At 40.9% G+C, this 13,197-nt stretch overlaps 1 protein-coding gene across 2 annotated transcripts in view; it reads left to right on the forward strand.

Annotated features, from left to right (window-relative positions):
• rereb (arginine-glutamic acid dipeptide (RE) repeats b) overlaps positions 1-11,440 on the forward strand; it is a 117,417-nt gene extending 105,977 nt beyond the window's left edge. For both annotated transcript variants that reach the window (XM_034166447.1, XM_034166448.1), the window contains exons 14-17: positions 3,811-4,513; positions 4,626-4,766; positions 5,090-5,264; positions 11,370-11,440. In XM_034166447.1, the coding sequence (XP_034022338.1) occupies positions 3,811-4,513; positions 4,626-4,766; positions 5,090-5,264; positions 11,370-11,403 (1,053 nt within the window). In that variant the 3' untranslated portion in view covers positions 11,404-11,440. The remainder of the gene's footprint in view (positions 1-3,810; positions 4,514-4,625; positions 4,767-5,089; positions 5,265-11,369) is intronic.
• The last annotated feature ends 1,757 nt before the right edge of the window (positions 11,441-13,197 follow it).

Below are 13,197 nucleotides of genomic sequence, written 5' to 3' on the forward strand. Positions count from 1 at the left end.
TTGCACAAGTAGAAGCTGTCCACTTATTGTGCTCAAATTCATATTTTAGAAATGACTCTGTCCTGATAACAACATTAAAGGCAATTACATATTTTGTCAAAATTACAAGTTGAAATGAGCATTAAAAAAAATTCATCAAGAGGTTTATGTCACAGAAATCCTACTTTACAATCGCTGCAGTCATTGTTAAATTATTTCCTGTTGCATTTATAATAAACATTTGTATTTATTTACTTTGTCTGTTTTTCTGGTTGAAATGAGATATAAATAATCTACCAGACTTAAAAAAATGTACAAATTTCCATGTTATTTTGTCTAAAAATAAATGTCAGAGGTTCCTTATGTTAAACAAGAAATTATCTAATCTGAAATAACAGGTGGTTTTAATTTACAGATGAAAGGTTTCTAAAGAACCATTTATTGATTTATTAGCTATTTTAATTACAAGTGTTTTAAACTTTTTTAACAGTAATCAGAAATTCTGAGGTAACAAACAACAACAAAAAAACATTTCCAAGGATTTTTCTTCATAAAACCGCTCCATAAATGAGCAGTCTTGTGACACGTTTGTTTTGTACAGATCAGTGGTTTATTTCTACACCGATCCATTTTGTACAGATCAGTGGTTTCTGTTTCTGCCACTAGTCTTCCGTGTTTTGGCCCAACGCGCCGTTCTTATTGGACAACGCAAAGGTACGTCACGGCTCAGAAAGTTGGATTGGCTTGAACTTTGTCTGCGTCAGCCTGCCGACAAGCGGCAATGCGCGCTCCCGTCAGCATCTAAAAAGCAACGCGTCTCATTGAAAATAATGCTTTTTAGACCGTTTTTTGACGCGTCTGACGTATTCAGTGTGAAAGGCCCATTAGCTTAGTGAACAAATAAAAAACTAGCTGTTGTAGACTAGCCCACTTACCAGAAATGCAGACAGCGCCAGGTTTATCTCCTCCACTCAGGGTGCAAATTTCATCAGTCGGCCCTGAAGCAGCAGGTGGACATTTTGGAAAAAAAAAATCTAAAACCGAGGCCTGTTTTCTTTTCATTTTTTCGGGTAATAATCACCATCGATACTTCCAGCATTCTTCTTGTTTGTGTGCGGCTTTCGCGCTGATTAGCTGGTAGCCCCGCCCCATCTCTCTATGAGCCAATTAAAACTCTTATCTAGCAGAGCGAGTCGGGGTGGGACATACGGTGCACTCTGCAGTGATGGACGCCTGATGGCTGTCTTTTAAAGGGAGAAAATAAAATTACAGTCAATAAGCGCTTATTTTATTTACACCGTCACGTTCCCCGGGGCAATTTGAAGTGGGTAGACGGAAATTCCCAGTCATTTCAAGTGAGTAGACGGCGTCTACCTGCGTTCCACGTAGACTACACCACTGCAAATACTCCTTAGACATTACTCTTTTTAAAAAAAACTGACTGGCCACTTGGAATTTTCAATAGGCAGCCAAGTAGGGGTCAATTGAAGAATTACACAGGGGTCAAAATTTAAAAATGCTCCAATCAAATGAAAACTACACCACATTATTTGTCTGATCATAAAGACTCCAAAAAGGTATAGTTTCGACTATCTGTGACTGAATTCTATGGAGTTAAGGGATAAAAACAGCAAGAATGGTGACAAAGGTCAGTTTCAGTTTGTACAGGGGTCAGAAGTTAAAGTTGCTGCAATTTTGGTAAAGGTGATACAAAGTATTGGCTGAGCTAATAGGATTAATAAATAGAATAGTTTTTGATAGTGCTGAATGCTTGGTTTCCAAAGAAAGGTCAAACAAGGTCAATGTCCATTGGATTTTTATGACATATGTTACCCCGTAATGTGATAACTAAGCATGATACTGGTCCAAACTATTCCTTTTTAAAACCCTGTTAACTAATATTTGTTTTTTTGTTGTTTTTTTTTTTTTACACGAAGCAGAAGGTTTGAACATATCACTGTCAGGGATTGGGCCAGGTCGGGGTGCTGAGCCTTATTTTTCCCCTTTTTATGGTTTCCCGTCTGCTGCGGCTTTGATGTATTAGTGGTATATTTTCATTGTGTGTTCTGTTTTTGCTTTGTTACTTTCTTTCTTTGTTACTTTTATACTTCAGTCATGTTTCAGTCCCGTTCTGGTTTTGTTCAGTCAGTTTGTCTTTTATGGATCTTCATTAGTTTTCATCTGCTATTTTTGCTGTTCTGTTATAGGTGGTTCTCTAGTGTCAGGTTTTGTTTTCTGTCTCTGTTCAATTTGTAAATTTGTTTAGCCACCTTGGTTTCCTAGTCTGTTCCAGTTTAGTTTTGTCTTGGTGATGTTTTCTTTCAGTTCTCATGTTCATGCCTGGTTTGTCATTGTATTATATTCTGCCCCTGATTCCCATTGTAGCTCTGTTCTGCTTTTGCCATTTGTTTCCACTCCGCACCTCCCATCAAGTCTTCTCGTCTCATGCCCAGTTATTTATGTTACTTCACTTCACTACACCTGCCCCATGTCTTTGTCTTCCATCTTGTTTATGTCTGCTTTGTGTTTCCATTCACTCACACTCTTGCCGCCAGCTCGTGTGTCTTTGTACACTTTCCAGCGCCCATCACAGTCCTGTTTTTGTTTTGCCGTGTACTGAACCTTGCTCTGTTACCTCGACCATGCCTGTTGCCTCATCCCAGATGTCGGTGTTTGCTCGTGCCTCTGACCCCTGCTTGTTTTTGACAGCGCCTCAGCCTGATCCTGTTTGTACCTCTGCCACGCTGTCTGACCAAATGTGTACCGAACCTTTGCCAGAATAAAGACCACGTTTTCTCTTACACCCAAGTCAAGTCTGGGAGTCTGTATTGCGGGTCCAGCCGCTCCTGGTGACGGGCTCCCGCCCGTCCTGACAATCACACCCATTTGGCATCTTTACACTGGCTCCCTGTCTCTGAGAAAAGATTTTAAGGTTTTGTTATTGATTTAGAAAGTTGTTCATGGACTGGCGCTGTCTTATCTGGCCCATCTGGTGGAACCCTACGTGCTGACCCGGGCTTTGGGGTCGCAGGATGCGGGACTTCTTTGTGTTCCCAGGGTGAAGAAGTCGTCAGCGGGTCAGAGAGCTTTTTCGTATTGTGCACCCGCTCTGTGGAACGGTCTTCTTCCTGCGACCGTAAGGCAGTCGGAGTCCTTGGACATTTTTAAGTCAAGACTTAAAACCTATTTTTATTCTCCTTCTTATGAATAGTTTTTATTTTTTATGTTTTATTGTTTTACTTCTGTTTTTAATTATGTATTTGAATTTTTTTATTTTTATTTATTTATTTTAATTTTTATTTTGAACTGTTTTGTGTGAGGCACCTTGAGACGGCTTTTGTTGTGATTTGGCGCTTTATAAGCTATTTAAATTGAAATTGAATTGAAGGACAAGAAACACTATAACACAACACAATTCACTGTCAATAAAAATGGGAGTGCCATGACACAGTTCTGTGCACCCAAAAGGCAAAATTGAGGTGGGCCAATCAGAGAGAAGTATCAGATCACCCGCTTGGTAAAAGTTCAGGTCTTGCCATTGACTCCTGTTAGACCAGCGCCCCTCAGTTAATAAGTGATGTGTTCAAAACATCAAAGTTATTAATCCACACATTGTGAAACCCCTTTTATTAAATGACAGGTGCTGACAGGCTGTCATTTCATGGTAAAAGTAAATGCTTATTTCAATTTTTTAATATAATATAATGACAAATTTTGCTATGTTCATGTAGATTTTCCTCTGTCAAATTTTAGAGGGGGAGGCGCCCTAGCGCCCCCATTGACAAACCGCCACTGATGAAATGCATGTTTTCTCACACACTGTGTTTGCAGAGAGCATCCAGCTCCTCCCATGACAATCGAATGAATGAGGTCCACATGGCAGCTCAAAGCCACATACGTCCCTCTTTTGAGCAACCACCCACCACTGTAGCTGCTGTTCCCCCTTACATTGGACCGGATACACCTGCCCTGCGGACCCTGAGTGAATATGCCCGCCCCCATGTCATGTCTCCCACCAATCGCAACCAACCTTTCTATGTATCATTGAGTCCCGGCGACCCCCTGCTGGCCTACCACATGCCTCCTCTGTACAGTGCTGAGCCCAGCCTGAGGGAGCGTGAGCTCAGGAACCTCAGAGAGCGGGAGCTGCGGGACAGGATGAAGCCTGGCTTTGAGGTCAAACCCCCGGATCTGGAAACTTTACACCCCTCAGCCAACCCCATGGAGCATTTTGCCAGACATGGAGCACTGGCTCTTCCCCATATTCCTGGGCCTCCTCACCACTTCACACCCTTCCATCCAGGGTTTGCCCATGTTGAGCGAGAACGGATGGCACTGGCAGGACCTCAGCTACGCCCAGAGCTGAGTTATGCCGAGCGGCTCACAGCAGAGCGGCTTCATGCCGAGAGGATGGCTTCGGTGGCAAATGACCCGGCTGCAAGACTGCAGATGTTAAATGTGACACCGCATCATCACCAGCACTCCCACATTCACTCTCACTTGCACCTTCATCAACAGGATCCCCTTAGTCAAGGTAGTGCTGGTTTTGTGTATTCATCAATTCTGCTGAGTGTAGGAGGATTCATTCATGCATGGTGCTTCATTGTGTTGTAAACACTGCATTTATGTTGAATTTTGTCTAACAGGTTCAAGCCCTCATCCTCTAGTAGATTCTATGGCACCAGGGCCACGCTTGGCCCGATTTCCCTTCCCTGCAGGGCCGATCGTGAACCCTCTACTCAGTGAGATTCCTCATGATCATGATATTCTGCGCCACCCATTATTTGGTACGCTGTCCTAACAGTATGTTTACACAGCGCGCAACATACACAGCCCAACTCCTCCATAAACCATAAAGAAAGAAAAACATGTGCTCCCATTTTACTGGAAAAATAAAGCTAAAATCAATCTGCCAGTCATACAGGCACTAGCTCTGCTTATTATGCTTCATAGGGAACCAGAGGTTGCACAGTATGTAGATGTGGGAGGGTGGAGATTAATGTCATCTTCCAATGAGAAGAGGGAGAGACAACAAGTGTCCTTTAGCTTTACTTGCATTATGTGGGCTCCCTCAGTTTGATATAGGTATTTGTATTTGTGCTTTTGGTAGGAGCTGCATATCCGCGAGAGCTACAGGGTCCTATTCCTCAGATGTCTGCTGCCCACCAGCTGCAAGCCATGCATGCTCAATCTGCAGAGCTGCAGAGGATGGCAATGGAACAGCAATGGCTTCATGGACATCATCTGCATGGAGGCCCTCTACCTGGACAAGAAGATTATTACAGGTGAGATTGCTTAGTGCCGGGGCTGAATCAATTGCTTGCATTTGACTAATCCATTTATTTAATACCCCCTTCTACTTTCTCTGTCGAAAAGGTTTTCATTGTGGAACAGTCAAGTGTTTTGTATTTAAAAAGACCTGACATACAGTAGTGTTCAGAATAATAGTAGTGCTATGTGACTAAAAAGATTAATCCAGGTTTTGAGTATATTTCTTATTGTTACATGGGAAACAAGGTACCAGTAGATTCAGTAGATTCTCACAAATTCAACAAGACCAAGAATTCATGATATGCACACTCTTAAGGCTATGAAATTGGGCTATTAGTAAAAAAAAAAAAAAAATAGTAGAAAAGGGGGTGTTCACAATAATAGTAGTGTGGCATTCAGTCAGTGAGTTTGTCAATTTTGTGGAACAAACAGGTGTGAATCAGGTGTCCCTGTTTAAGGATGAAGCCAGCACCTTTTGAACATGCTTTTCTCTTTGAAAGCCTGAGGAAAATGGGACGTTCAAGACATTGTTCAGAAGAACAGCGTAGTTTGATTAAAAAGTTGATTGGAGAGGGGAAAACTTATACGCAGGTGCAAAAAATTATAGGCTGTTCATCTACAATGATCTCCAATGCTTTAAAATGGACAAAAAACAAGAGACGGTGTGGAAGAAAACGGAAAACAAGCATCAAAATGGATAGAAGAATAACCAGAATGGCAAAGGCTCATCCATTGATCAGCTCCAGGATGATCAAAGACAGTCTGGAGTTACCTGTAAGGCTGTGACAGTTAGAAGGACGCCTGTGTGAAGCTAATTTATTTGCAAGAATCCCCCGCAAAGTCCCTCTGTTAAATAAAAGACGTGCAGAAGAGGTTACAATTTGCCAAAGAACACATCAACTGGCCTAAAGAGAAATGGAGGAATATTTTGTGGACTGATGAGAGTAAAATTGTTCTTTTTGGGTCCAAGGGCCCCAGACAGTTTGTGAAACGACCCCCAAACTCTGAATTCAAGCCACAGTTCACAGTGAAGACAGTGAAGCATGGTGGTGCAAGCATCATGATATGGGCATGTTTCCCCTACTATGGTGTTGGGCCTATATAGCGCATACCAGCTATCATGGATCAGTTTGGATATGTCAAAATACTTGAAGAGGTCATGTTACCTTATTCTGAAGAGGACATGCCCTTGAAATGGGTGTTTCAACAATACAATGACCCCAAGCACACTAATAAACAAGCAAAATCTTGGTCCCAAACCAACAAAATGAATGCCTCGCAGATGTGAAGAAATCATGAAAAACTGGTTATACAACTATATACTAGTTTAGTGATTCACAGGATTGCTAAAAAGCAGTTTGATCATAATAGGTGTGAGTTGTAGTGGTCAACAGCAGATGCTACTATTATTGTGAACACCCCCTTTTCTACTTTTTTTTTTATTAATAGCCCAATTTCATAGCTTTAAGAGTGTGCATATCATGAATGCTTGGTCTTGTTGGATTTGTGAGAATCTACTGAATCTACTGGTACCTTGTTTCCCATGTAACAATAAGAAAATACTCAAAACCTGGATTAATCTTTTAGTCATATAGCACTACTATTATTCTGAACACTACTGTACTTGATCATGCTCATACTACTAACATGAAATTATTTGCTGGTTTGTACAACCCCAGTTCCAATGAAGTTGGGACGTTGTGTAAAATGTAAATTAAAAACAGAGTACAATGATTTGCAAATCCTCTTCAACCTATATTCAATTGAATACACCACATAGACAAGATATTTAATGTTCAAACTGATAAACTTCATTGTTTTTGTGCAAATATTTGCTTATTTTTAAATGGATGCCTGCAACATGTTTCAAAAAAGTTGGGACAGTGGTATGTTTACCACTGTGTTACTCACCTTTCCTTCTAACAACGCTCAATAAGCGTTTGGGAACTGGGGACATTAATTGTTGAAGCATTGTAGGTGGAATTCTTTCCCATTCTTGCTTGGATGTACGACTTCAGTTGTTCAACAGTCCCAGGTCTCCATTGTCATATTTGCGCTTCATAATGCGCCACACATTTTCAATGGGCGACTAAATTCCTTGCAATTGAACGTTGAGAAACATTGTTCATAAACGTTGGACTATTTTTTCATGCAGTTGTTCACAAAGTGGTGATCCAGTAAAACAGTGGTAAACATACCACTGTCCCAGCTATTTTGAAAGGTGTTGCAGGTCATCCATTTCAGGGTTCTCCCCAGAAATTTTAGTATGGCAGTGCTTTGGCAATTATCACCCGAGGCAGCACGCGTGCGAGTCATTTTGACTGGTTTTAGATGCATTGAAAGCAAGAATATTAGACAAAAAATGACACTTATGTTATAATATCAAAGTTCTTTTGCATGTTTCTGTCTAAGTTAATAAAATAAATAACATTGGAAAGTTTAAAAACACTAATGTTTTTCTGTCATGTTGACAGTTTAGTTTTTTCTTTTAATATTTCTGAGTGGGATTGCAGACTTTTTAAAAACAATATAACCCTTAATTGTCTTGTTTGAACAGAGCTAAACCTGGACTGATTGATAGTCAATCAGAATAAAATTTATTGCAAAGTAAGTTCTCACATACAAGTAACTTGATCTGGTGTCATTGGTGCTAAACAACAATAATAAAAAGAAAATGAAAAAAAAATAGTTTTGCAAGATGTAAAGAAGTACATCTGCTCTTTTAATGATGAAATCCTGGATGAACCGTTTGATTAAGGCTGTGTGGTGAAGATGATCGTTGATTAAAATTGCTTTGCTGCTTTTTACAGCGTGTAGCATCTGCAGTTAACAGTTTTCCTCCTCCTCCTCTGTTTGTCTGTGGGAACAAGAGACTTGTCGCTCTCACACCATTTTTGCGGCTTACTTGTGCAAACTTAAGCCCCTTTCACACCGGGCTGCTCCCAGTTACATCGTGTGTCGTCATGACGACGCCACATGAAAGCAACCCAGTGCCGAGACGATGCATCTCGGTGTCACAACAGTGCGAGGGGCACAAAGGACGAAGCAAATCGGATGTCAAAAATTAAACGTTTAATTTTTTTTGCATCCTCTGCTCGATGCAGAATTACCGTATTTTCCGGACTATAAGTCGCACTTTTTTACATGTTTTGGCCTGGGGTGCGACCTATACTCCGGTGCGACTTATAAATGAAAAAATATACCGGTAGGATCTCAATAATTTACTGTAACAAAACAATTCTACGTGACAGAGTCGATCTAGTTTTAAAATGGCCACCGGAAAAGGAAATGCAAATGCATCAGGGCACTGTAGTATGACGGCCATCCTATAGTTCACGCTGGTCGCGATAACCAATCAGAGAACAGAACTTGGATGAGTATTCCTCACCTCACCCACAGCGTGTGAAGCTGACGAACTCGGTGCTTGCTGTTATTCCGGCTTGGCGAACAGAACAGCTTCAACCCTTGGATATCAATGTGAGCAGAGTGTTTAAGTTGACGCTGAGAGCTGCGTTGGGAGCATTGGCTGTGAGCGACGGCGGAGGATTAGCGTGTGCATTGGAAGGAGCTGTCGTCGATGATTGTGAATAGCGTTTGAAGCAGACGAACATGGTGTTACTTCCGGGACGGCTAACAAAACAGCTTCAACCCTTGGATATCAGTGTGAGCAGAGTTGACGCTGAGAGCTGCATGGGAGCACTGAGACGACGGCGGAGGATTAGCGTCTGCACTTGGAAGGAGCTGGATCGACACCGCTGGGAGGTCATGAGCTGCGCAGGTAGGCGCTGCATGGTTCGGCTCGCAATGTGGTCCGCAAAATACAAACATATTCGTAGGTAAAATGCAGCTCACGAGAGGGCACTCGAGGCTTGTGTGACTGTTCCTGCGACTTCTGACTACCATAGAAAAATAAAAATTTTAACGTTACTGATAACATAACAAGACAACGGAGAAGGCCCGAAAAAATGCCACCAAAAGAAAATCATACTCTGCAGATTACAAGTTGCGACTGGTGAAATATGCATCCGAAAACAGTAGCCGTCACAATATTATCATCTGAACTTTTCATGTTAACATACCTGTATGTCCATGGGACTTATAGTCCAGTGGACCTTATTTATGGCTTATTTTTCTTTATAATGGATAAAGTGGCTGGTGCGACTTATACTCCGGTGCGACTTATTTATGGTTTGTTTTTCTTTATAATGGATAAAGTGGCTGGTGCGACTTATACTCCGGTGCGACTTATAGTCCGGAAATACGGTAAGTGGTTTCAGTGCAAGTCAATCAATCAATCAATTTTATTTATATAGCGCCAAATCACAACAAACAGTTGCCCCAAGGCGCTTTATATTGTAAGGCAAGGCCATACAATAATTACGTAAAAACCCCAACGGTCAAAACGACCCCCTGTGAGCAAGCACTGGCGACAGTGGGAAGGAAAAACTCCCTTTTAACAGGAAGAAGTCAGAGGAAGTCAGAGCAACAGGATGGTACTCAGCGTGACTAGAAGCACACACTCACAAGACAACGTTACCCGACGCCAATATATGATTCCTACTGCATCCCATTGTTCCTGAAGTATAAATCACGCAGGATTGTTTTTATACCGTGTGCACAATGCAGTAAAAACTACACGCTCAAAAAAGACAACAGAAAAAAATGCTGATTGCAGCTCCTGGCTCTTCTTTCACAAAGTTTAAATAAAATCCATAAGTCCTGCTGACAGACTGATTGCCAGAGACAGGACATGTCCACATCCAGTAAAAGTCCGGACATCTCCAGTCCACTCACGGACAATTCGTTCACACACACACACATAAACAATTAAAAGAAAGAAGAAAAGCCTTGGCTGCGCTCCTTGCTCTCGCCTCAAACGCTCTCATCATTGTGTTAAATAAAGGACATAAGTCCTGCTCACAGACTGATGCCAGACAGGACATGTCCACATCCAGTAAAAAGTCCGGACATCTCCAGTCCACTCACGGACGGTTTCGTTCATGCGCACACATGTGAACAATTAAAAGAAAGGAGAAAAAAAACCTGTCTGGCTGCAGGCAGTTTCCTCACTCTTCCCTCAAACTCTCTCACTCACTGTGTTAAATAAAGGACAAAAGGACAAGTCCCTGCTCACAGACTGATTGCCAGAGACAGGTCATGTCCACATCAAGTAGAACTCCACACATCTCCACATTTATTCACGGATGGTTTGTTTGCGCGCACATCTCGCAGTCACAGGAGGAAAGATAAACTATAACAGAACTCAGAGCACAGACCTGCAGCCCTGCACAAGAACAAATATAAACTAGAAGAGGAATCAGTGTGCACAGTCTGGCTGCAGCCAAACTGTGCACACTGATTCCTCTGTGCAGAGAACCTGCAGGCTGCGTCCTCACCTCCTCTCTGCCCCCTGCTGGGCGCACCTGACACAGATATTCCTGCGTCGTCATGACGCCACAGGAAGCAACTCGAAGCAGGTCTGGTGGTGAAAGGGCCTTTAGGAACGTGAAGGCTTTTATCTGTAAAATAATGTAATGTAATAATAACCTTAATGTGTCTGACTATGCAGGCAGAAGGAGCTCTTTTTATCGGAATGACGTTGACAGAGTTTTTGTCATTCACTCTCTGAGCTGCGGCGCTGACTCTGCGGCTGCCGGCGGGGGAGGGGAGAGCAGGCAGCAGTCCGACTCCTTTCAGCACAAAATAGTCTGGCTGGAATTAAAAATATATCTGACAGCACGGTGCAGGTACAACGGTGGTGTCCTAACAGTATAATGGTGCAACGCCATTGTTCCATTGTCTGGGGAGAACCCTGCATTTTCAAAATGAGCAAATATTTGCACAAAAACAATAAAGTTTATCAGTTTGAACATTAAATATCTTGTCTTTGTGGTGTATTCAATTGACTATAGGTTGAGGATTTGCAAATCATTATATTCTGTTTCAATTTCCATTTTACACAACATCCCCAACTTCATTGGAATTGGTGTTGTACTTGGCTGTTCTTTGATCTTTTCTCTTTTTGTGACTACCAAAGTATCGCATTACTGTAAAGCCAACATTACTTGATTAATTCCAACTACAAAGTTTCTACTTAATGCTCTTTCTGTTTTACATAGTCGTCTGAAGAAAGAAGGTGACAAGCCATCTTAAACCCCATTTGGTGCACGTCCTGAACCCTACACTATACTCAAAAGTGGAATACTGTGTACCTTTAAGACAACAAAAGAATATTTGTGTCGATTTTTGTTTTAATATATTTTAGAAATATGCTTGTGGATCCTTATGTGTATTCTGCGTTCAGCACTCTAATGGGACTTTGAAAGTCTGCTTGTAATTTTCACTTCAGTTACATAAGACTTTATACTCTTTGATTATCAAAATATTATAGACATTCACAAAATTCGTGTGAATCTAGTGGCAGATTGCTCAAATATGTTTATTTGTTTCATATACAGTAATGTAAACAGATATAAAAAAAAAAAAGCCAGACTTTGGTGATAATAGTTCTAAATGATGTCTTTGTACAGATGACTTTTAAATCAGTGTTTGGATGACTAACACCTTAGCATGACTCAGTCTTGAGTTTTTACCAATCTAGAGTAGCAAGTTGCATTATTGTGTTTAGACTTTAAAGAATAATAGAGGTTGGTTTTATGCTAATATCCTAATATTTGTCTAAATCCTAAAGATTTATTATATCAAGATATGTTTTCACAGTATATCCTGAGCTTTATTCAGTCAGTTTTGAGTTGTAATATTCCGTGTTCACAATATTCTATATTATAATTAGTATTACTGGTGTAGCAGTAAATGTGAACACATTATCTAAATTATAAGATAATAAAAAAAGATATATTATGAGGATAGATAATTCTCTTATTGGGACCATCATTTGTGTCATCCCAGAAAGTTGCATCACTGTAGTGGCTTCACAGAGTGTTGAACAACACATTGGATAAAAGAAAACCTAGATTTGGGCATCCTATTGATTATTATTTATATTATTATTATATTTATGTGCTAAAATGTATACATTGTATATTTATTTCAATAAATATTTCTGCAATGACACCTCATTCTCTTTGCACTTGGGGTTCTTGTGCTTTCATGTGTGCTTTGGATGTCACAGATTTGGTTCTGCTGGTACTGTCTTTGTTTTAAAAAGAAAAACAAAACATCACACAATTCTTTCAATAGTCCCTGTTTCACTGCATCAGAAGAATGAGTATGCAATTAAGCACAAAGTCATACTCCTATATGTAACCAAATATAAGCAACATAAACATTAAAAATACAATAATGAAAGGGTCATAGAGTTACTTCTGGATTTTGTTTTCATAGTCTTTTTTAAAACAATTACATTTAGCCAATAAGATGCACCACACAGCACTGTGCAAATGTTGATGTCTATTTACCATACCTTAACAATTTAAAAAAAAATGTTATTCATATACGAGATCTATTAGAAAAGTAGCCAGACCTTATATTTTTTTTCAAAAACCATATGGATTTGAATCACGTGTGATTGCGTCAGACAAGCTTGAACTCTCGTGCGCATGCGTGAGTTTTTCCACGCCTGTCGGTTGCGTCATTCGCCTGTGAGCAGGCTTTGAGTGAGGAGTGGTCCACCCCCTCGGCGGATTTTCATTGTCAGGAAATGGCAGAATGATTTGGGCTTTTTTTCCATCAGAATTTTTTCAGAAACTGTTAGAGACTGGCACCTGGAACACCATTCGAAAAATTTACCCTGGCTTTCGGTGAAAATTGTACGGCTTCACGAGAGAATAAGGAGTGTTACTACATCTTAAGGAAGCTTTAAGGATGCTCGCCGCGCCGCGCTCCGTGCCGCCATCGAGAGCCACAAACCACCAGATCATTTCTAAACGGATGGCTCTGTGGAGCCGGACTGTCATGTGCACTTGTCTGGGTTATCACAGAGCTGGA

This window comes from Thalassophryne amazonica, chromosome 3 (assembly GCF_902500255.1).
Source record: "Thalassophryne amazonica chromosome 3, fThaAma1.1, whole genome shotgun sequence".
Lineage (NCBI taxonomy): Eukaryota > Metazoa > Chordata > Actinopteri > Batrachoidiformes > Batrachoididae > Thalassophryne > Thalassophryne amazonica.